The sequence below is a fragment of the Pecten maximus genome, chromosome 4, assembly GCF_902652985.1.
Source record: "Pecten maximus chromosome 4, xPecMax1.1, whole genome shotgun sequence".
In the NCBI taxonomy this organism is placed as follows: Eukaryota; Metazoa; Mollusca; class Bivalvia; order Pectinida; family Pectinidae; genus Pecten; species Pecten maximus.
Window position 1 is genome coordinate 48,027,367 of NC_047018.1, and position 22,458 is coordinate 48,049,824.

Below are 22,458 nucleotides of genomic sequence, written 5' to 3' on the forward strand. Positions count from 1 at the left end.
AAATAACTCACAAGTAAATCCAGAAATACGCATCTACATTTTTTCTTGTTGCATTGATTACAAGTCAATGGAATCAGTTGTCCAGTTTACATTGGCTCACAACTTATCTTATTATATTACAAGTATATCTAAATTTTCTTTTTAATATTGTATATATGGTATATATAATGGTTACTTACAGAAACAGGCACCTGTTGTAGAGTTACAATAACCGTCATAACACCCTGGTGGACACAGACTGTTACAGTTTCCGTCACCGTATCTCCCTACTTGACATCCTGTTAAAAAGACATATTACAGTTAAGAAACAACTATATTACTACACTATACTACATTATTGTAGTAATAGGAGGCAATTCCTTTATATTTGAAAGCGAATAAAATAGTGGACGGACGGATGATTAGATAGATGACTTGAAATTCTAGGATGCGTTCCGAAAATGCAAGAAGAGACTGTTTGGCAGCTTAACTTTACAATTGTGTAATCATTGATTAAATCAATGGAATTATTTGAGTTAATGTTGCAATGCTACAGCCTGGTTTAACCAGCATGACAAGGCTGGCATATCATCATATTGATCAATATCAAACTATAAGAACATTCACATCAATTCAATAAATTCTAATGTACACCTACTGGTACACTTGCTGTTTTAACCGTTTCCTCTTTTAGGGGTATTTGCAAAATTACTGAGCCATGCAAAATGACACTTCGTTATGTTAAATATCTATACACTCAGATGTATACATGTACGTCACGACATTATCTGAAAACTGAATTTTATTTGAACTCAAACCTTTGTCAGTTTCGTGCATTTTTTCTGAGGATATGCAGCAGATTCGGGCTGGGAAAAAATGTTTTATATTAGAAAATATACGCTTTTTAAATGATGAAAGGAATGTGTTTGTATAAAATCACCTCACCAAGTAATTGATTTCAGCCAATATTAATCAGAATCATACTCACCAAACACCTGTACCTCACATAACTCCAGAATTGCGTCATCACTATACCAGTCGTATCGTTTTGGGTTGTTTCTATAGTTGTATACGGTCACATATTGGCCTACATACGAGCACCTGTGGTTGTCCACCAGCCGGACAGCATCTCTAGTACTACTACGGTCCTCAAAACACAGGTCACCGTCTGTTGGTGTGTTGGTGGTATTGGATACATAAAGCTGATATCCTGCCAATGAGTACTGAAAACCACATGGGAAAAAAATCACGCACTCACAATGTAGATACCACTTTAAAATGCACGGATGAGGATAAATATCAATGCAAATGTCGAGGTTTTTTTCGAAACTTTTTGTGAGACAATCAGTATTATCAGATACATAACGCATGCAATCGGTTATAACAGGAAATTATTGCTGGTTCTCGTAGAGTAAATCAAAATGGCGAGGACGCTAAGAGAGGCTTGGTATGAGAAATGGAACTAAAGTTATCAAGGAAATTAAGCAAGTACTAAAGTGCGTTATTTAAGGCTGAAACGGTTGGTTTAGATGATAATTACCTCATTACATTCAAGTCTGACTCGTTCACTCCAGACTTCGTTACACTTCCTGCTCTGGTGACATGTTTATATCGTTCATGTTTTGAATTATGGACCGATTTTTTTTAACTTTGATTTTGGTCAAAATTTTTGTCCTGGTTTTTTTCAGCGAATACGTTGACTTCTGACTGTAAATTGAAAATTATGGATGTGAAACGGTATTCAACTGGTGAGAGTGGAATAGATGTGAAACCAAAATGACGGACAAGGGGAGAGAAATCGAGAATACGAAACGGACATCTTGGGAGTTTTACTGAATGCTCATCGACATATCATGACACTTTCTAGGATATACAATACTTTTATTAATTATCATATAACGTGAGCTCTATTGATAATGATTTTTTTCCGATATAGTACCAATACTGATGTGAGAGGTGAAAACTTTACTTAGATTATGTATAAATTACACATTTGATGTAAATACAAGATAACAGAAAGGAAAGAATGTTTTTTTCATCTGACTTTTGTCTATCTTTTTGTCTAGGTAGTTATCCCTTTCGCAGAAGGAAATAGTGTGTTGTTTAGTCATTTTAAGGACATTTATCAGTCGTTTTATAAGCCCTTGAATGTGAATGATAAAAACACAAACAGATATTGCACAATCAATGTCTTCTATTTCAAGTTATTTGCATTATATATACAAAATCCTATGACCAATTCAAGCGAAAGTAACGACATACTTAAATAATTTATATAAAAATGTATCAGGACAAAGGAAAATTCGAGCACCATAGTCAACTGCACATTTTACCTGCTTTAAAATATTCTCAACAAGTTTCAACGATTCAAAAGCAAATATAATATCCTAAAACAAACTTTCTTCTTCACAATAAATACGTTTTGATATTCAAGAAAATATTGAGGAGCTTACCAGAACACGTAACATAGACCGTTCAATGTCCTTCCATTTTTTCTTTGAATAACACATACCCTGTGTAAACTAGAAGCCACGAACACCACAGACTCTACAACATTAACTGCTTTACTTCTGACATAACCAGCAGAACAACTTACAACTCTGCTGTATAATAATCGTGAGGATTTCAATTTCCAAAATTGTTAATTATTTTCTAGATAGCAACATCAAAGCTTCCACCACCCACGATGTTTGCAATTCCCAATAGTCAAGGACTTGCTCCGATTATCACGATTTCCATGACGGATGTCGACCACTTGCAGAAAAATAAACAACGCAAGGTTCGCGTGATTCAGATTAATGAAGTCCATGAGAAAGTCAAAATAAGTATCTCACTCGGAAATCTAGACGTATTCAGTGTTTATATGCCTGATGGTTCCCTTTTCACTATAAAAGTTCTTACATTGAGAATTTTACGTACTCGGATATGACCTAGGTTTATGTTGTGTCGTTCTGGTACCTTTTAAGGGTCTCAGATCTAAAATGTTTGTTAATACTTTTCGTTCGCTTTATTGATTTTGAGTTACACTGACAGCTCCGTTGTTATATTGGCACACGCTGCTCTTTTAAGACTTTTGTCTTTTTTTTTAAGTATTTTACAGTACACTTGTTATGCTATGTCTTAGTGATACCAATTAAACATTTTCTGTATCGAGTTACCATTATAGAAATATATATTTTTTAAATGGGTTTTAAAATGACACGTATCTAATCAGTGGCCGCAGTTAAGGTGTTCCGATATTTATCACTAGCCGTCCACCTCTAGGTTGCGATTTCGAAACCTACGTGGGGCAGTTACCAAGTACTGACCGTAGGACGATGGCTTTCCTCCACCTCCAAAACCTTGCACCTCCTTAAATTACCCTGGCTGTTAATAGGAAGTTAAACAAAACAAACCAAACGTATCTAATCGAAGTAACTTAATTCTAAAATTAAAACATTTTTGGTAGAGACAATATACTCACCTCTGTAGTATATTGTGATCGTATTAATGGTCATCATCTCTCCCAGATCAACAAGCCACCAGGCCGTTGTGTAACCAGTTGCTGTATGTGTACAACAATTAGCCGCAATGTCTGTATTTGTACAGTTATCAACAACTTTACTGGCTACATATTTACCGCTCGCTTCGTCACTACTTTGTACTGCTACTTTGTTTACCGCGACGTTACCTACAATAAATGAACCATTATATATTACATTATGACCAATACAATCAAGGTGTCTCTACCATTAAAAATAACAATGGTTTTGACATGTTTTTTTCCCTTTTATCATGAAGAAAAAACAACAATGCTCTACTGGGTTCGAACTCGTTACACTTATTCCTGTGCTCATGGATACAACTACATGTATTTAGCCCTCACGACTGATTCGTCTTGCAATATACTTATATTCTATCCATAACTATTTACATTCTGTGCGACAGTCTCCCATTACTCCTTTGTTAAACCAGATGCTTTTGATCACCGTATAAATGCAGCCCAGATCACATGACGTCACTTCCGTCAACGTCAAAAAAATAATTGGCAATGGTCAATCAAACCTAGCAATGATTTCGACTTAGAACAATCGCGTAGTTATGACGTCATTTTGGTGCTTTGTTGATCATAGCCAGGCCGAGGTTTTGTATTACACATCAATTTGAATGCAAACCAAGCTATACAATGAAATCGATTTCACATGTGCCGTTCTTTCAATTGAACAAACAGACAATTAAACGCTTAATGGGCGTCATGAATATCTATCTGCCAGCCAGATTGCATTGATCTTGAAAATAAATACAGTCTAACAAGCGTTTAATTTTTAAATATCGACTCATCTGACAATCAGTGCGGAACAGGACTGGTTACGCTGTCTAGATTAAACCCTGGGTCTTAAAAACAAACATTAGTCGGGTACCCTGGATGGAGAATGAAGAAATCCCCTGGAAGCAGTAAAAGAGAGCTTCCATGGACTGGGCAGTATAGAGGACTCCCCTGGATGAGAAATGGATAACTTCCTCGCAAGCAGTAAAAGAGAACATTTCAATGGATTGGGTAGTATAGAGGATTATCCTGGATGGGAAAGGGAAAGGAAAACAAACAGGGTGAAAGAAGAGAGAACAATACCCAGGAGAGTTTAGGGATTGGGGAATAACTACTAATAAACTGTCTAATAATGTATACACCTCGAGAGGAATGAATAAACATGACTGACTATAGGTGGTCGGGTGGCACAGTGGTACACACTTGCCTTTCATCTAGGTGGCCTAGGTTTGATTCCCCAATCGAACGTGAAATGGTATGATGTGACCTGCCCGACCATTTGAGTTATCCCCGGGTAATCCGGTTTCCTCCAACAGTGAGACCCCTCGCGCGCCTCGATCCGGACCAACAAGCGTGATTAATATAAGATCTAACTTGTTTCGCAATTGTTTGAAAATAACTAAAGTTTACATTTTACATTTTAACTTGGCTGTCAACCAAATATACACAAGTGGTGTTGAGTTAAATGGTAGAAAGAACTAATGTAATATATAAACAAGAATACCACGGAAGTGGTTGTGTTGCCCGCGCAGAAAATCGGGTCATAACAAGAGTTGTATGGAAACAGTACCCTTGACATTTGACCTTTGGACCAGTAAACAAAAACCATACAAACACTTGTGATAAGGAAAATCTGCATGAATCTTGAGTTTAATCAGCCCAAGTGAACTGGAGTTATCACATGGAAACAACTGTTCTATTTTTAGTAATAATGACCTTGACCTTTGACCTTTGGACATGAAAAAGCAATCCAAAAGCAAGCAGTATTAGTAAGGCAGATCTGCATGAAGATTAGGGTAAACTAGGGTAATGGTACAGTACTTGAGTTATCGCATGAAAACCTCTGTGCCGACGACGACGCCGCCGGGGACACCGACGCCGACATAGTGATACCTATCTGGATGATAACCGTATACATCTACTCATTTGTCATAGTACGAGGGCTAAAAGTGTCAATTAATATAAACAGTTGCTATGTATTTTTTGCGGTGTTTTTGTCTATAAGTTAATTAAACAACAATGCTTTACATCGGTGACATGTAACCACATGTTCTTCATATCAATGTTTAAAGTTTACATATTCTTCTCTGCAATGTACAAATGATAACTTATTGTTATAGCCAGTTGGGCCGATGACAATGAATTAAGGCTATACCGATATCCATGTACCCATAGTGATATCTGTCAATGACATATCACAATATCGTTTGGAGTTCATGACTGATAGTAATTCTTGAAAGAGATTGCAATCGAAAAGGTAAAAGTTCAAAAATATCGAAAAAGTCATTTTTGTGTAAATAATTACACGATGAATGAACTAGCGATCCTTGAAGTGATAACTGTTGGTTGTTACGAACAAAATTATCAACAGATTGAAACACTCATTTTTGACCTCTCCAATCAAGAAGTAACATAATCTACCAACCATTTAGTAATATCAGCCACCTAAATGTACGTTATTTTACGTTTAAAAGTTTCAGTTTGTATATAAAGTACTTACTTTCAGATCTGACAATCTCAAATATGACCAACAGGACCAGGATCACACCTCTTCTTAACAATATTTTTCCTGTCGCCATTCTGAATTTAATGGCGACTCCACAACGACAAGGACGTGAAATGAAGACTATTTGGAGATCATGTCTTCTATTATGAATGAGTAATTTGCACACGGTGTGTTTTAAAATACTGCACATAAAGGTTTGGAGACAATGCCTTACCCCAATAGATATAAAAGGTAGAAAGGTAGTACCAGTTTACTAAAGAATACTGTACATAACGGTATGAGGGAAACCTGATACTACCCTGTATTTTGTATCAAGCCCTGTAAGATATTACTTGCGTGTGTGTTTGGATTTACACGCCTGCAGTATATCTGTCTTCCCCTCTGACGGCATGCTGGTTGTATTAGGTGTGTATGGAAAACTACCGATATTCAACATGATAATTTCATTTTGAATCGTTCTCTGTTCTAAGGTTTGGTAAACCCCGTAGGCGATTTGACATTTTTTGCAATTGCACATTAGGTAATGAAAAACACCCCCATTATATAAATATATATACATGTAATAATGACGTTTAACGATGATAAAAAGCATGTTTGCTCACGTTTTTGGCTTTTTGTTGCTTTTCATTTTTTGTTTTGTTATTTGTATTTGTTTTGATTTTTTTAGTTAACTAAGTTACTGGTTTATCGCCTACATGAATCCGCCTGTTCGCCTGAGATTCTTCATGTGTATCTTTTGAAATATCTAGTAATGACGAGATGTTGACTTCTGATCTAAGTATATCTTACGTTCGTTCGGATTGTAGCACCATGCTGCTAAGTATGGTAACACATAACAATGTCTCTCTGATGGTACACGGTATCATACTCATGCTGGAATCATTGTACAATGTGTCATTTCACTTAATCTAGTCATTTATCTTTCAAGATGTAGATGAACTGTAAATTTATTATTTTCCGCCTCCCATTCTTTCGGTAAAGATGATATTTTTCTAAGCGGTTTAATATGACAATAAAAAACTAATGTAATCAATTAATTCTTGCAGTTGTAGTCGTTACGTTCCAAATTAGTACTTTCTTATATATAAAATACTGGAGAATATACAAGCCAAGTTAAACAGATTACATAACTTTAAAGATGACAGCCCGAGTGTCAAATTTGAGCACTGTCAAATATAACGTGCTTTTGGATATTGCTAAATCCTACATTGCCGACTGCCTATACATTATCTGCCACAAACATGTTACATTGCAGACAACCTATTCACTACAACACAATACACCTACAACAAAATACATATAAAAAATAATCGTTTTAAGACCTCTAATTATCATTCCACCAGTATGACCTATTGTGTTGACTTTTGATTAGCAGATGAGTCGATTTTAATAATGAGAAACCAGGCATTTATGTATATGTACGCAACAATTTGTCAGATAGTTTCTATAATGCGAAGAAGTCCTGAGGGCTCAATGGTTACGTAGGTGATTACAGGTGTAATTGTAACGAGTTCGAATACCGAAGAGGATTATTATTTCCTTTAAGATAAAAGTAATAAAAGGAATTTATGTTGGTTAGTTTCCCTTTCGCTCTCTGTCTCTGTCTAGAGCCGCGCCAGCCAGGTTACCTTAAATGAGGGTTCGAGGTGCGTGGTTCGACTCTCCGAATTCGGGTCAGTTTGTGTCTTTCAGAAAGCTGAGAAACGGGCCGGTCTGTGCTATCGTGGCTTTGTCCTTGGACATGACACTTTATCTTAATTGCTATGGATGGCATGCGGCGGGCTTCTTATATGTTGTGTAGTAAGGTAGTCACCAACTACTACAGCAAGGTAGGAGACCCCCGCCTTAAAATGACACTGATCGCTCACGGGGGCGGCAGGCTCAGCAATCACTATCTCTGACTGTCTCATTTCGATTTTCTTTTATTGTTTCAACTTTGATTACAAATTGATTATCTGATTGATTTATTCCAACGACCAACATCATTCGATTTTTTAAATGTTAATAAATGATTTAATACGTGGTATAACTTGAACTACATAATTAATGTTAATTTAAATTTTACATACTAAGTGATTGTTTGGTTTATTGCACCTTGAACAGCCAGGGTCATTTTGAGACTGCGGGAGGACCGTCACATGCCTCCTCAAAGAATATATTATTTAAAAGGAAACAACTTTTGTGTAAATCGTGCAGTAACTGGTGGGTGATCGGTACATGCAAACACCTATCGTCTGCTCAAGTATTCATTAGTAAACTGGTACTACCTTTCTACCTTTTATATCTTTTGAGGTGAAGGCAGTGTCCCCGATCCGTGATGTGCAGTATTTTAAAACACACCTTGTCCAAATACTTATTCATAATAGAAAACACGAACCTTAAATATTCTTCATTTCACTTCCGTGTTGATGTGGAGGCGCCATTAAACTCAAACTGGCGACGAGAACGATATTGTTAAGAAGGGGTGTGATCATAGTCCTGCTGGTTATATTTGATATTATCAGATCTGAAAGTAAGTACTAGTTAATATACGAAGTAGATTATGTTACATTCTGATTGGTGACGTCAATAATGACTTCTTTAATCTGTTGATATTGTTAAGAAGGGCAGTCATGATAGTCTTGTTCATTAAATTTGATATTGTCAGATATGAAAGTAAGTACTTTATATACAAATTAAATGCAAAATAACGTACATGTAGGTGGCTGATACTACTAAATGTTTTGAAGATTATGTTATTTCCTGATTGGAGACATCAGTAATGAGTGATTTAGTATGATGATGTTTTGTTTCGTAATAACCAACAGTAGTCACTTCCGGGATCGCCGGTTCATTCATACATTATTTGTATTATTTGTTTATTAAAAACGTTAATTATTTTAGGCAAGGTAGGAAGATTGTGTCAATTCTGTTTTTAGAATTAATGTCTGTCATGAAATCCCAACGATATTGTGAAATAGGAGAGGGAACAAGTAGTACAGAGCCGAGAGTTAAGGGAGTTGGGGATAGCAAATATGTAACCATTGTGAATTATTGATAAACTATCTACGAATGTATACACCACGCTAGGTATGAACAAACATTACCAAATATACACGAGTGGTGCTGTGTCACATGGTGGAGGGAACTAATACCATATATAAACAAGAATTCTACTGAAGTGGCTGTGTTGCCTGCATAGAAAGTTGGGTGATTACAAGGGTTATTGCATGGAAACAAATTTTCTATTTATAGTAACAGTACCCTTGACCTTTGAACCATTAAAAAACAATCCATTTAAATACTTGTGGTAAGGAAAATCTGCATAAAGTTTGAGTTTAATCGGGATTAAGAGGACTTGTGTTATCGCAAGGAAACACATTTTCTAATTTTAGCAATAGTGACCTTGGCCTTTGGACCTGAAAAGCAAGCAGCATTAGTAGGGTAGGTCAGCATGAAGTTTGATTGGCCTAATGGTACTTGAGTTATCACACGAAACTTCTGTGCGGAGGACGCCGCCGAGTACACCGACGCCGACATAGTGATACTTACATGAAGAGATAAACAGTGAAGCTGGAATATTGAATTGATAAGCGTATATTTTCATATCAATGTTTATAGTTTCCATTTTCTTCTCTGCAATTTACAAATGATAACTTATTGTTATAGCCAGTTGGGCCGATGACAATGAATTAAAGCTTTACCGATATCCATGTACCCATAGTTATATAGGTCAATGGCATTTCACAACATCGTTGCGATTTCATGAAAGATATTAATTCTTCAAACAGACTTGACACAATCTTCCTACCTCGCCTAAAATGATTTATGTTTTTAATAAACAAAAAATACCACCAAAATATCGAAACAGTCATCATTGTGTATTAATGAACCGGAGATCCCGGAAGTGATTCATGACTACCCTTCTTAACAATATCAACATATTAAAACAGTCATTATTGACGTCACCAATCAGAATGTTTGTTTGTTTTTGTTTAACGTCCTATTAACAGCCAGGGTCATTTCTACCACGTATTTAGTAACATTAACTATCAACATGCACATTATTTTGTATTTACTAGTTTTAGTTTGTATATGAAGTACTATTTACTTTCAGACCTGACAATATCAAATATAACGAACACGACCATGATCACACCACTTCTTAACAATATCTTTCTCCTCGCCATTCTGAGTTTAATGGCGACTCCACATCAACAAGAATATTATTTAAGGTTCATGTTTTCTATTATGAATAAGGATTTGGACAAGGTGTGTTTTAAAATACAGATACAAATAATAGATATAAAACGCAGAAAGGTAGTACCAGTTTACTAAAGAATATTGGAGCTGACGATATGTGTTTGCATGTACCGATCACCCACCAGACACTACACGAATTTACACAAACATTGTTTCCTATCAAATAATATTCTTTGAGGAGGCATGCGACGGGCCTCCCGCAGTCTCAAAATGACCCTGGCTGTTCAAGGGTTAAAATTTAAATAGCATTAATCCTGTAGTTCAAGCTATAACACGTATCCAATCATTTCTTAACATTTAAAAAATCGAATGATATTGCTCGTTGGAGTAAATCAATCAGATAATCAATTTGTCAGCAAAGTTTAAACAATAATAGAAAATCGAAATGAGACAGTCAGAGATAGTGATTGCTGAGCTTGTCGCCCCCGTGAGCGACCAGTGTCATTTAAGGCGGGAGTCTCCTACCTTGCTGTAGTAGTTGATGACTACCTTACTAAACAACATATAAGAAGCCCGCCGCATGCCATCCATAGTAATTAAGATAAAGTGTCATGTCCAAGGACAAAGTCTAGATAGCACAGACCGGCTCGTTTCTCAGCTTCCCGAAAGACACAAACTGACCCGAATTTAAGGTTACGTAACTTGCACTCTACCATGCTGAACTTTCGTGGCTCAAGACAGAGTCAGAGAGCGAGAGAAAAACAAACCAACATGAATACCTTTTATTACTTTTATTTTAAAGGAAAAATAATCCTCTTCGTTAATACTCGAACTCGTTGCAATAACACCTGTAATCACCTACGTAACAATTGAGCCCTCCGGACTGATTCGCATTATAGACACTATCTGACAAATTGTTGCATACATATACGTAAATACCGGGTTTCTCATTATTAATATCGGCTTGTCTGCTAATCAAATGTCAACACAATAGGTCACACTGGTAGAATGAGAATTAGAGGTCTTGAAACGATTAATTTGTTATGCATTTTGTGGCAGGTGTATAGGCTGTGCGCAATGTAGTATGTTTGTGACAGAAAGTGTATAGGCTGTCGTCATGTAACATTTAACATTATTCAAAAGCACGTTATATATTGATAGTTGACAGTGTTCAAATTTGACACTCTGGCTGTCATCTATACATTTATGTAATCTGTTTAACTTGGCTTGTATATTCTCCAGCATTTTATATACAAGCAAGTACTAATTTGGAACGTAACACTACAACTGCAAGAATTAATTGATTACATTAGTTTTTTTTATTGTCATATTAAACCGTTCAGAAAGAAATATCATCTTAACCGAAAGAATAGGAGGCGGAAAATAATAAATTTACAGTTCATCTCCATCTTCGATAGCCAAGGCGTTACACTTTGCCTAGAGTTTGTCTCGACTTGCAATGAACTGGATACCTTCTAAAAGATAAATGACTAGATTAAGTGAAATGACACACTGTACATTGATTCCACCATGAGTATGATACCGTTTACCATCAGAGAGACATTGTTATGTGTTACCATACTTAGCAGCATGGTGCTACAATCCGAACGAACGTAAGATATACTTAGATAGGAAGTCATCATCTCGTCATTAAAAATCCAAAAACGCGAGCAAACATGCTTTTTATCATCGTTAAACCTCATTATTATATGTATATGTTTATCTATATAATGGTACTTGACATAACCTAATGAACAATTGCAAAAAATGCCGAATCGCATGTATATATATTTTACATAATGAGGGTACTTTGCATTACCTAATATGCAATTGCAAAAAAATGTCAAATCGCCTACGGGGTTTACCAAACCTTAGGAACAGAGAACGGTTCAAAACTAAATTATCATATTGAATATCGGTAGTTTTCATACAGGCCTAATACAACCAGCATGCCGTAAGAAGGGAAGACAGACATACTGTAGGCGTGTAAATCCAAACAAACACGCATTCAATATCTAACAGAGCTTGATACAAAATACAGGGTAGTATCAGGTTTCCCCATACCGTTATGTGCAGTATTCTATTGTTAACTGGTACTAACGTTCTACCTTTTATATCTATTGGGGTAAGGCAGTGTCTTCAAACAATTATATGGCCTATTTTAAAACACACTGTGTCCAAATACTCATTCATAATAGAAGACATGGTCTTTAAATAGTCTTCATTTCACGTCCGTGTCGTTGTGGAGTCGCCATTAAATTCAGAATGGCGACAGGACAAATATTGTTAAGAAGAGGTGTGATCCTGGTCCTGTTCGTCATATTTGAGATTGTCAGATCTGAAAGTAAGTACTTTATATACAAACTGGAACTATTAAACGTAAAATAACGTACATTTAGGTGGCTGATATTACTAAATGGTTGGTAGATTATGTTACTTCTTGATTGGAGAGGTCAAAAATGAGTGTTTCAATCTGTTGATAATTTTGTTCGTAACAACCAACAGTTATCACTTCAAGGATCGCTAGTTCATTCATCGTGTAATTATTTACACAAAAATGACTTTTTCGATATTTTTGAACTTTTACCTTTTCGATTGCAATCTCTTTCAAGAATTACTATCAGTCATGAACTCCAAACGATATTGTGAAATGTCATTGACTTATATTACTATGTGTACATGGATATCGGTATAGCTTTAAATCATTGTCATCGGCCCAACTGGCTATAACAATAGAATATGGCAAACTTGATATTCATGAAGTGTAACGCCTTTGCTATTGAAGATGTAGATGAACTGTTTCATCATTTTCCGCCTCCCATTCTTTCGGTAAAGAATGAAGTGTAGTAAGGGACGATAACTCGTTATCGTTCCTTACGGAACGTAATGATAGTATGAGCTAATTCGCGATTTTTGCCGGCTATTGTAGCGATTTGGGGGTGGAAAAAATGACAAATACAATTTTGATAGGGTTTTGAACCATTGTAAAACTCGGCTCGATCTAGGTCTGGATGTATCTGGTATCCCTGTGGAAATTCGTATTTATGAGATATTTTGGGTCAAACATGCCAAAATCGTCACTTTGACCGGTAGCTTCTGTTTAACCGGTCCTTAAAAATCAGCGATTCAATCCAAAAATTTGAAACTCCAAACATAACAAGAAGAGATAGTTCTGAAGAAAAGCATATCTTTAGTTTTTCTATATCTTTCATAGAACGGCCACAATAGGGTTTTGAAAAAGGGTCGTATTTCATCGAGAGGTGGCGGATGTTACGTCACGAGTGTTACGTCACAAGAATGTGTGGAATGTAGTGTATTGAAGGACGGAACGTAATGTACATGCGGCTAATTCAGACCACTTTCTGGAGCTAACTGAAAAGCGACTCTATACATTTTGATAAAACTTTCCACACTTATAAGACTCGGTGTGATCTACATGTATGTCCAGGCATATCCCGTATATCTAGGAATAATCTAGTTATGGAGATATTTTGAGTACAAACACGCCAAAATCGACACTTTGACTGCTGGTTTCTGCACAACTCGGCCTAGAGAATTGACGCATAAAGAGAACGTATTGAAACTCCACACATCGCAAGTACATGTAATTCCAAAGAAAACTGTATCTTTAGTTTTTCTATATCTATCACAAAACGGTCACAATAAGGTTTTAAACATAGGTACTATGTACCGCGAGGTCACACATTCCGGAGAGTCTATTACATGTACGGACGTACGTCAGGAGTGACGTTACTAAGTCTGTTCTGTTTATCTGATTGAACTTGTAGCGCTCGGTGAGCTGCTTGTAATTATACTACCACTGCCAGTATTTCTTACAATTTTGCAATATCAGAGAAAATACAAAAGACACAATTCTCTACAAATTTTTTTTTTTTTGTTGTTGTTGACATATTTATCACAAACATCTATATCCAAAATACATAATTAATCATGTTTCTACATATGTGGTACGTTATGTTCTTTTCCCTGTCGTGTCCGTGATGCAACAGTTTCCGCTAAGGTCACACGGGTACGTATAATCGAAAGACAGTAACTCCGACATTTACACTGCACTGGGGAACCCGCGCCTGGGGAATTCCCGCCTTTTTACACCAGAATCTTACGTCATTCTATTTTCTCAGTAACAGTGTGTATTTGTGATTTTCTAAATCTCAACACACTACTCTTTGTCCTCGTATCATATATAAAGTACCCGTTTCATGTCTTGCATGTATTTACTCGGGAAAACAGATACAAACCACAGAAACGCATTCTACACAGGGACTTGGTTCACGTGAAACATCGGCTAATTGGCCGATCGGGTTGTACGAGTTGTTAAGCAAAATTTCAAGAAATCCGGAAATTGAAATTCCGGAACCAGCTTAAGTGCAGTGAGTGGCAAAAACGGGATATGCATTTAACATTGGCGTTGACCAGTAAACAATTTACACTGGCGTTGACCGGTATACATTTAACGCTAGCGTTGACCGGTATACATTTAACACTACCGTTGACCGGTATACATTTAATACTAGCGTTGACCGGTATACATTAAACACTAGCGTTGACCGGTACACATTTAATACTAGCGTTGACCGGTATACATTAAACACTAGCGTTGACCGGTATACATATAACACTAGCGTTGACCGGTATACATTTAATACTACCGTTGACCGGTATACATTTAAACACTAGCGTTGACCGGTATACAATAAACACTAGCGTTGAACGGTATACATTTAATACTACCGTTGACCGGTATACATTTAAACACTAGCGTTGACCGGTATACAATAAACACTAGCGTTGACCGGTATACATTTAATACTACCGTTGACCGGTATACATTTAAACACTAGCGTTGACCGGTACACATTTAATGATAGCGTTGACCGGTATACATTAAACACTAGCGTTGACCGGTACACATTTAATACTAGCGTTGACCGGTATACATTAAACACTAGCGTTGACCGGTATACATTTAACGCAAGCGTTGACCGGTATACATTTAACACTACCGTTGACCGGTATACATTTAACACTACCGTTGACCGGTACACGTTTAACACAGGCGTTGACTAGTGTCCATTTAACACAGGCGTTGACCGGTGTCAAGTTAACACTTACCGGTCAACGGTGGTGTTAAATGTTTACCGGTCAACGGTAGTGTTAAATGTATACCAGTCAACGGTAGTGTTAAATGTATACCGGTCAACGGTAGTGTTAAATGTATACCGGTCAACGCTAGTGTTAAATGTATACCGGTCAACGGTAATGTTAAATGTATACCGGTCAACGCTAGTGTTAAATGTATACCGGTCAACGGTAATGTTATATGTATACCAGTCAACGGTAATGTTAAATGTATACCGGTCAACGGTAATGTTAAATGTATACCGGTCAACGCTAGTATTAAATGTGTACCGGTCAACGCTAGTGTTTAATGTATACCGGTCAACGCTAGTATTAAATGTATACCGGTCAACGCTAGTGTTATATGTATACCGGTCAACGGTAGCGTTTAATGTTTACCGGTCGACGCTAGTGTTTAATGTATACCGGTCAACGCCAGTGTTAAACGCACACCAGTCAACGCCAGTATTAAATTCAGATTTATTTGAATCGATTAACATATGTTTTTAAATTTATTTCAAATGTATTTATAATTTTTTAAATGCTTTCCAGTCAAGACCAGTGTTAAATGCACACCAGTCAACGCCAGCGTTAAACACAGATTTATTTGAATTTATCTTAAAAAATTAAAAAATTATTTTAAATTTATTTTTGAATTTATTTAAACTTGTAAAGAATGAAGTGTAGTAAGGGACGATAACTCGTTATCGTTCCTTACGGAACGTAATGATAGTATGAGCTAATTCGCGATTTTTGCCGGCTATTGTAGCGATTTGGGGGTGGAAAAATGACAAATACAATTTTGATAGGGTTTTGAACCATTGTAAAACTCGGCTCGATCTAGGTCTGGATGTATCTGGTATCCCTGTGGAAATTCGTATTTATGAGATATTTTGGGTTAAACATGCCAAAATCGTCACTTTGACCGGTAGCTTCTGTTTAACCGGTCCTTAAAAATCAGCGATTCAATCCAAAAATTTGAAACTCCAAACATAACAAGAAGAGATAGTTCTGAAGAAAAGCATATCTTTAGTTTTTCTATATCTTTCAAAGAACGGCCACAATAGGGTTTTGAAAAAGGGTCGTATTTTATCGAGAGGTGGCGGATGTTACGTCACCAGTCACCTAAATATCCAATCAGTAGGCCCGGATGCATTCAGCTTCCTATTAAATCTTCTGCCCAAACGGGAAAAACCCACAATCTATTTTTGATTTTGTTCTGTGGTCCCTAGAAGCCCTGATTTTGACATCATAATGATATGCATGACATTTGATTTTATCTTTGATCGTATGTAATTATTTATCGATTAGAATACCGCGAGTACATCTGTTACTAAGATGAACTTAGGGTTGATTGTTTGGTTGTTTTATCAGCACGTGTATATATTGCAATCAGGATCGTTTTGAGGCTGGGTCTCCTTATAGTAGTGGGTGACCCAGCCGCACTGAACAACAACACACGAGAGACCCTAACGTATGCTTGCATAGATGCCAATTGATGTCTCATAATCAATTAATGTGTCATATTCCAGAAAACTGAAGAATTGTTAAAATTATTACAGTGGTAACCCCCAAACCTTCAATTTCCTCTCGCCAGTATTAATATTGAAACGTATTTGAGAGTTTTAAATGTCGCGCGAATAAATTAAGTGCAGGTGAGAAAATTAAGTGAAAGTGAGGAAATTGAGAAACATGTGAAGGTATTTATGCTAAAGGAAAGGAAATAAAGGTTTTTGGGGTTACCAGTGTTATAAGATAACCAATAATCTATTTAGTGTCCCACTTAAAAAAAAATGACACAAATGTTCTTCAAGGTCATGGGGTTTGCAACTGATCTTTTATTTTCCGATCGGTCAGCCAAGATGGCCGCCGCAGACTTATTTGCCTCTGCCTGGTGAAATTTAGATATTCTTTGATTTCGATTACCATTGGTATATGGTATATATTGGTATTAGGGGACTGCAAGTTCCATTGCATGGGTATCATTGCCAAGGCTTCCGATTGGTCGAAGTTTAGACAATGGATTTGGATGCAAAATGGTACATTTTTGTAAATAAGGGAATTCGAATTCAACCACATGGGATTCATTGCCATATAACCACGCTGATGCTTCTTATTGGTCGAAATATTGACATTGAACGATTTTGATGTAAACCAGGACTCGTGCATGGAACCTCTGAACTCAAGACGGACATTTCTGTATCACCCTCAGCATTTATTTTTTTCTGTCTTTCGTGCTCATCCAGAGTTATCTTCCCTAACTACACTTCATTCTTTCTGTGACACTCCTTTAGGTGTCACCCCACTAGTAAAGATGATATTTTTCGAAGCGGTTTAATATGACAATAAAAAACTTATGTAATCAATTGATTCTTGCAGTTGTAGTCGTTATGTTCCAAATAAGTACTGGCTTGTATATAAAATGCTGGAGAATAAACAAGCCAAGTTAAACAGATTACATAACTTTAAAGATGACAGCCCGAGTGTCAAATTTGAGCACTGTCAAATATAACGTGCTTTTGGATATTGTTAAATCCTACATTGCCGACTGCCTGAACATTATCTGCCACAAACATGATACAGTGCCGACAACCTTTACACTATTTATCACAAGCATGCTTCAGTGCCGACAGCCTTTACACTATCTATCACAAGCATGCTTCAGTGCCGACAGCCTTTACACTATCTATCACAAGCATGCTTCAGTGCCGACAGCCTTTACACTATTTATCACAAGCATGCTTCAGTGCCGACAGCCTTTACACTATCTATCACAAGCATGCTTCAGTGCCGACAGCCTTTACACTATCTATCACAAGCATGCTTCAGTGCCGACAGCCTTTACACTATCTATCACAAGCATGCTTCAGTGCCGACAGCCTATACACTATCTATCACAAACATGCTACATTGCACACAGCCTATACACCTGCAACAAAATGCATAAAAAATACGTTTTTAGACCTCTAATTATCATTCCACCAGTATGACCTATTGTATTGACCCTTAATTAGCAGATGAGTCGCTATTGATTATGAGAAAACAGGTATTTACATTATATGTATGCAATAGTTTGTCAGATAGTTTCTATAATGCGAATAAGTCCTGAGGGCTTAATGGTTACGTAGGTGATTACAGGTGTTATTGTAACGAGTTCGAGTACCGACGAGAATTGTTATTTCCATTAAGATAAAAGTTACAAGGATGGATAGTATTGCAACAGCAATACCAAGTCCCCTGCCTGAACCAGGAGTGCAACTATTTATTTCCCATTTTTTAAACTACGTGTTATACTGATCACGTAAACCAAGTTTTGTTAAAATCGGAGTAGTACTTTAGGATTGTCCGAACACGCCTCAACCAATGAGAAGTCGGCGGCCATTTTAAAAAATTGTTTTTTCGAAAAGAAAAATGTAGGATGCACAACTACATGTTATACTGATCATGAATACCAAGTTTCGTTAAAATCGGAGCAGTGCTTTAGGAGGAGTTGTCCGGACAAACCTCAACAAATGAGAAGCCAGCATCCATTTTGAAAAATGAATTTTTGAGAAAAAAAATTTGGGATGCACAACTACATGTTATACTGATAATGTATACCAAGTTTCATTAAAATCGGAGTAGTACTTTAGAAGGAGTTGTCCGGACAAGTCTCAACCAATGAGAAGTCGGCGGCCATTTTGAAAATTGGTTTTTCGAAAAAGAAAATGTAGGATGCACAACACCATGTTATACTGATCATGTTTACCAAGTTTCATTAAAATCGGAGTAGTCCTTTAGAAGGAGTTGTCCGGACAAGTCTCCACCAATGAGAAGTCGGCGGCCATTTTGAAAATTGGTTTTTCGAAAAAAAAATGTTGGATGCACAACTACATGTTATACCGATCATGTATACCAAGTTTAATTAAAATCGGAGTAGTACTTCAGAAGGAGTTGTCCGGACAAGTCTCCATCAATGAGAAGTCGGCGGCCATTTTGAAAATTGGTTTTTCGAAAAAAAAATGTGGGATGCACAACTACATGTTATACTGATCATGTATACCAAGTTTCATTAAAATCGGAGTAGTACTTTAGAAGGAGTTGTCCGGACAAGTCTCCATCAATGAGAAGTCGGCGGCCATTTTGAAAATTGGTTTTTCGAAAAAAAAAATGTAGGATGCACAACACCATGTTATACCGATCATGTATACCAAGTTTCATTAAAATCGGAGTAGTTCTTTAGAAGGAGTTGTCCGGACAAGTCTCCACCAATGAGGAGTCGGCGGCCATTATGAAAATTAGTTTTTCGGGAAAAAAATGTGGGATGCACAACTACATGTTATACTGATCATGTATACCAAGTTTCATTAAAATCGCAGTCGTACTTTAGAAGGAGTTGTCCGGACAACTATTGCGTGACAGACAGACGGACAGACGGACGGACGGACGGACAGACGGAGGGTAAACCTATAGTCCCCCCGTTTTTTTAAACGGCAGGGGAGTAATAAAAGGTATTTATGTAGGTTGGTTTCTCTTTCGCTCTCTGTCTCTGTCTAGGGCCGCGATAGCTCAGCAGGGTAGAGCGCCAGCCAGGTAACCTTAAATGAGGGTTCGAGGTGCGTGGTTCTACTCTCCGAATTCGGGTCAGTTTGTGTCTTTCGGAAAGCTGAGAAACGAGCCGGTCTGTGCTATAGTCGCTTTGTCCTTGGACATGACACTTTTTCTTAATTGCTATGGATGGTATGCGACGGGCTTCTTATATGTTGTTTAGTAAGGTAGTCACCAACTACTACAACAAGGTAGGAGACCCCCGCCTTAAAATGACACTGGTCGTTCACGGGGGCGACAGGTTCAGCAATCACTATATCTGACTGTCTTATTTCGATTTTCTTTTATTGTTTTAACTTTGATTACAAATTGATTATCTGATTGATTTATTCCAACGGCCAACATCATTCGATTTTTTAAATGTTAATAAATGATTGAATACGTGGTATAACTTGAACTACATAATTAATGCTATTTAAATTTTACATATTAAGTGATTGTTTGGTTTATTGCACCTTGAACAGCCAGGGTCATTTTGAGACTGCGGGACGCCCGTCACATGCCTCCTCAAAGAATATATTATTTAAAAGGAAACAACTTTTGTGTAAATCGTGCAGTAACTGGTGGGTGATCGGTACATGCAGACACCTATCGTCTGCTCCATTATTCTTTAGTAAACTGGTACTACTTTTCTACCCTTTATATCTATTGAGGTGAAGGCAGTGTCCCCGATCAGTTATGTGCAGTATCTTAAAACACACCGTATGCAAATACTCATTCATAATAGAAGGCATGATCTTTAAATAGTCTTCATTTCACGTCCTTGTCGTTGTGGAGTCGCCATTAAATTCAGAATGGCGACGAGAATGATATTGTTAAGAAGTGGTGTGATCATAGTCCTGTTCGTTATATTTGATATTGTCAGATCTGAAAGTAAGTACTTTATATACAAACTAAAACTAGTAAATACAAAATAATGTACAGGTTGATAGTTAATATACGAAGTAGATTATGTTACATTCTGATTGGTGACGTCAATAATGACTGCTTTAATCTGTTGATATTGTTAAGAAGGGCAGTCATGATAGTCCTGTTCGTTAAATTTGATATTGTGAGATATGAAAGTAAGAACTTTATATACATATTAAATGCAAAATAACGTACATGTAGGTGGCTGATACTACTAAATGTTTGGTAGATTATGTCACTTCCTGTTTGGAGACTTCGGTAATGAGACATTTAGTATGATGATGTTTTGTTTCGTAATAACCAACAGTAATCACTTCCGGGATCGCCGGTTCATTAATACACAATGATGACTGTTTCGATATTTTGGTGGTATTATCTGTTTATCAAAAACATAAATTATTTTAGGCAAGGTAGGAAGATTGTGTCAAGTCTGTTTTAAGAATTAATATCTTTCATAAAATCCTAACGATATTGTGAAATGTCATTGACCTATATAACTATGGGTACATGGATATCGGTAAAGCTTTAATTCATTGTCATCGGCCCAACTGGCTATATAACAATAAGTTATCATTTGTAAATTGCAGAGAAAAATATGGAAACTTTAAACATTGATATGAAGAATATACGCTTATCAATTCGATATTCCAACTTCACTGTTTATCTCTTCATATAAGTATCACTATGTCGGCGTCGGTGTACTCGGCGGCGTCCTCCGCACAGAAGTTTCGTGTGATAACTCAAGTACCATTAGGCCAATCAAACTTCATGCAGACCTACCTTACTAATGCTGCTTGCTTTTCAGGTTCAAAGGTCAAGGTCACTATTACTAAAATTAGAAATTTGTTTCCTTGCGATAACACAAGTTCTCTTAATCCGATTAAACTCAAACTTCGTGCAGATTTTCCTTACCACAAGTATCTAAATGGATTGTTTTTTAATGGTTCAAAGGTTAAAGGTCAAGGGTACTGTTACTATAAATAGAAAATCTGTTTCCATGCAACAACCCTTGTAATCACCCAACTTTCTATGCAGGTGACACAGCCACTTCAGTGGAATTCTTGTTTATATATGGTATTAGTTCCCTCCACCATGTGACACAGCACCACTCGTGTATATTTGGTAATGTTTATTCATACCTAGCGTGGTGTATACATTCGTAGATAGTTTCTCAATAATTCACAATGGTTACATATTTGCTATCCCCCACTCTCTGAACTCTCGGCTCTCTACTAGTTATTGTTCCCTCTCCTCTCACCCTGCATATCCTCTATGCTATTCAATCCATGGTTCTCTTTAACTGTTTGTATGAAAGAGGGTGAAAACAGAGTGAAGGAAACAGGGAAAAATACATTCCTGTCGAGTGTCTCGACAGGAATCGAACCAGGGTGTCTGGTGTGATAAGACACGTTTCTACCTCCTCAGCCAGAAAAGGATGCTTCGTCTGCTGAGTGACAGAGACCATATTATGTACCATCCACACCGACCCGCCGTAGCAGCGGATTGAGGATTCAGTTTCTTATGTTCAATTGGTATTTTTCTGATAGAATATAATTGGAGATTCGAATAACGAATCCACTCCCAAAAAAGCATTGGGGATTCAGCTACATATTACTATTTTTCCTATGTT

General features: G+C 36.9%; 1 protein-coding gene across 1 annotated transcript in view; it reads right to left on the reverse strand.

The window, feature by feature from the left end:
• LOC117326593 (scavenger receptor class F member 1-like) overlaps positions 1-6,102 on the reverse strand; it is a 33,996-nt gene extending 27,894 nt beyond the window's left edge. Inside the window, exons 1-5 of the mRNA XM_033883351.1 lie at positions 6,006-6,102; positions 3,443-3,649; positions 2,492-2,526; positions 968-1,250; positions 180-278 (exon numbers count right to left, since the gene is read on the reverse strand). Coding sequence (XP_033739242.1) covers positions 180-278; positions 968-1,250; positions 2,492-2,526; positions 3,443-3,649; positions 6,006-6,084 — 703 coding nt within the window. The 5' untranslated portion in view covers positions 6,085-6,102. The remainder of the gene's footprint in view (positions 1-179; positions 279-967; positions 1,251-2,491; positions 2,527-3,442; positions 3,650-6,005) is intronic.
• Positions 6,103-22,458: the final 16,356 nt, after the last annotated feature.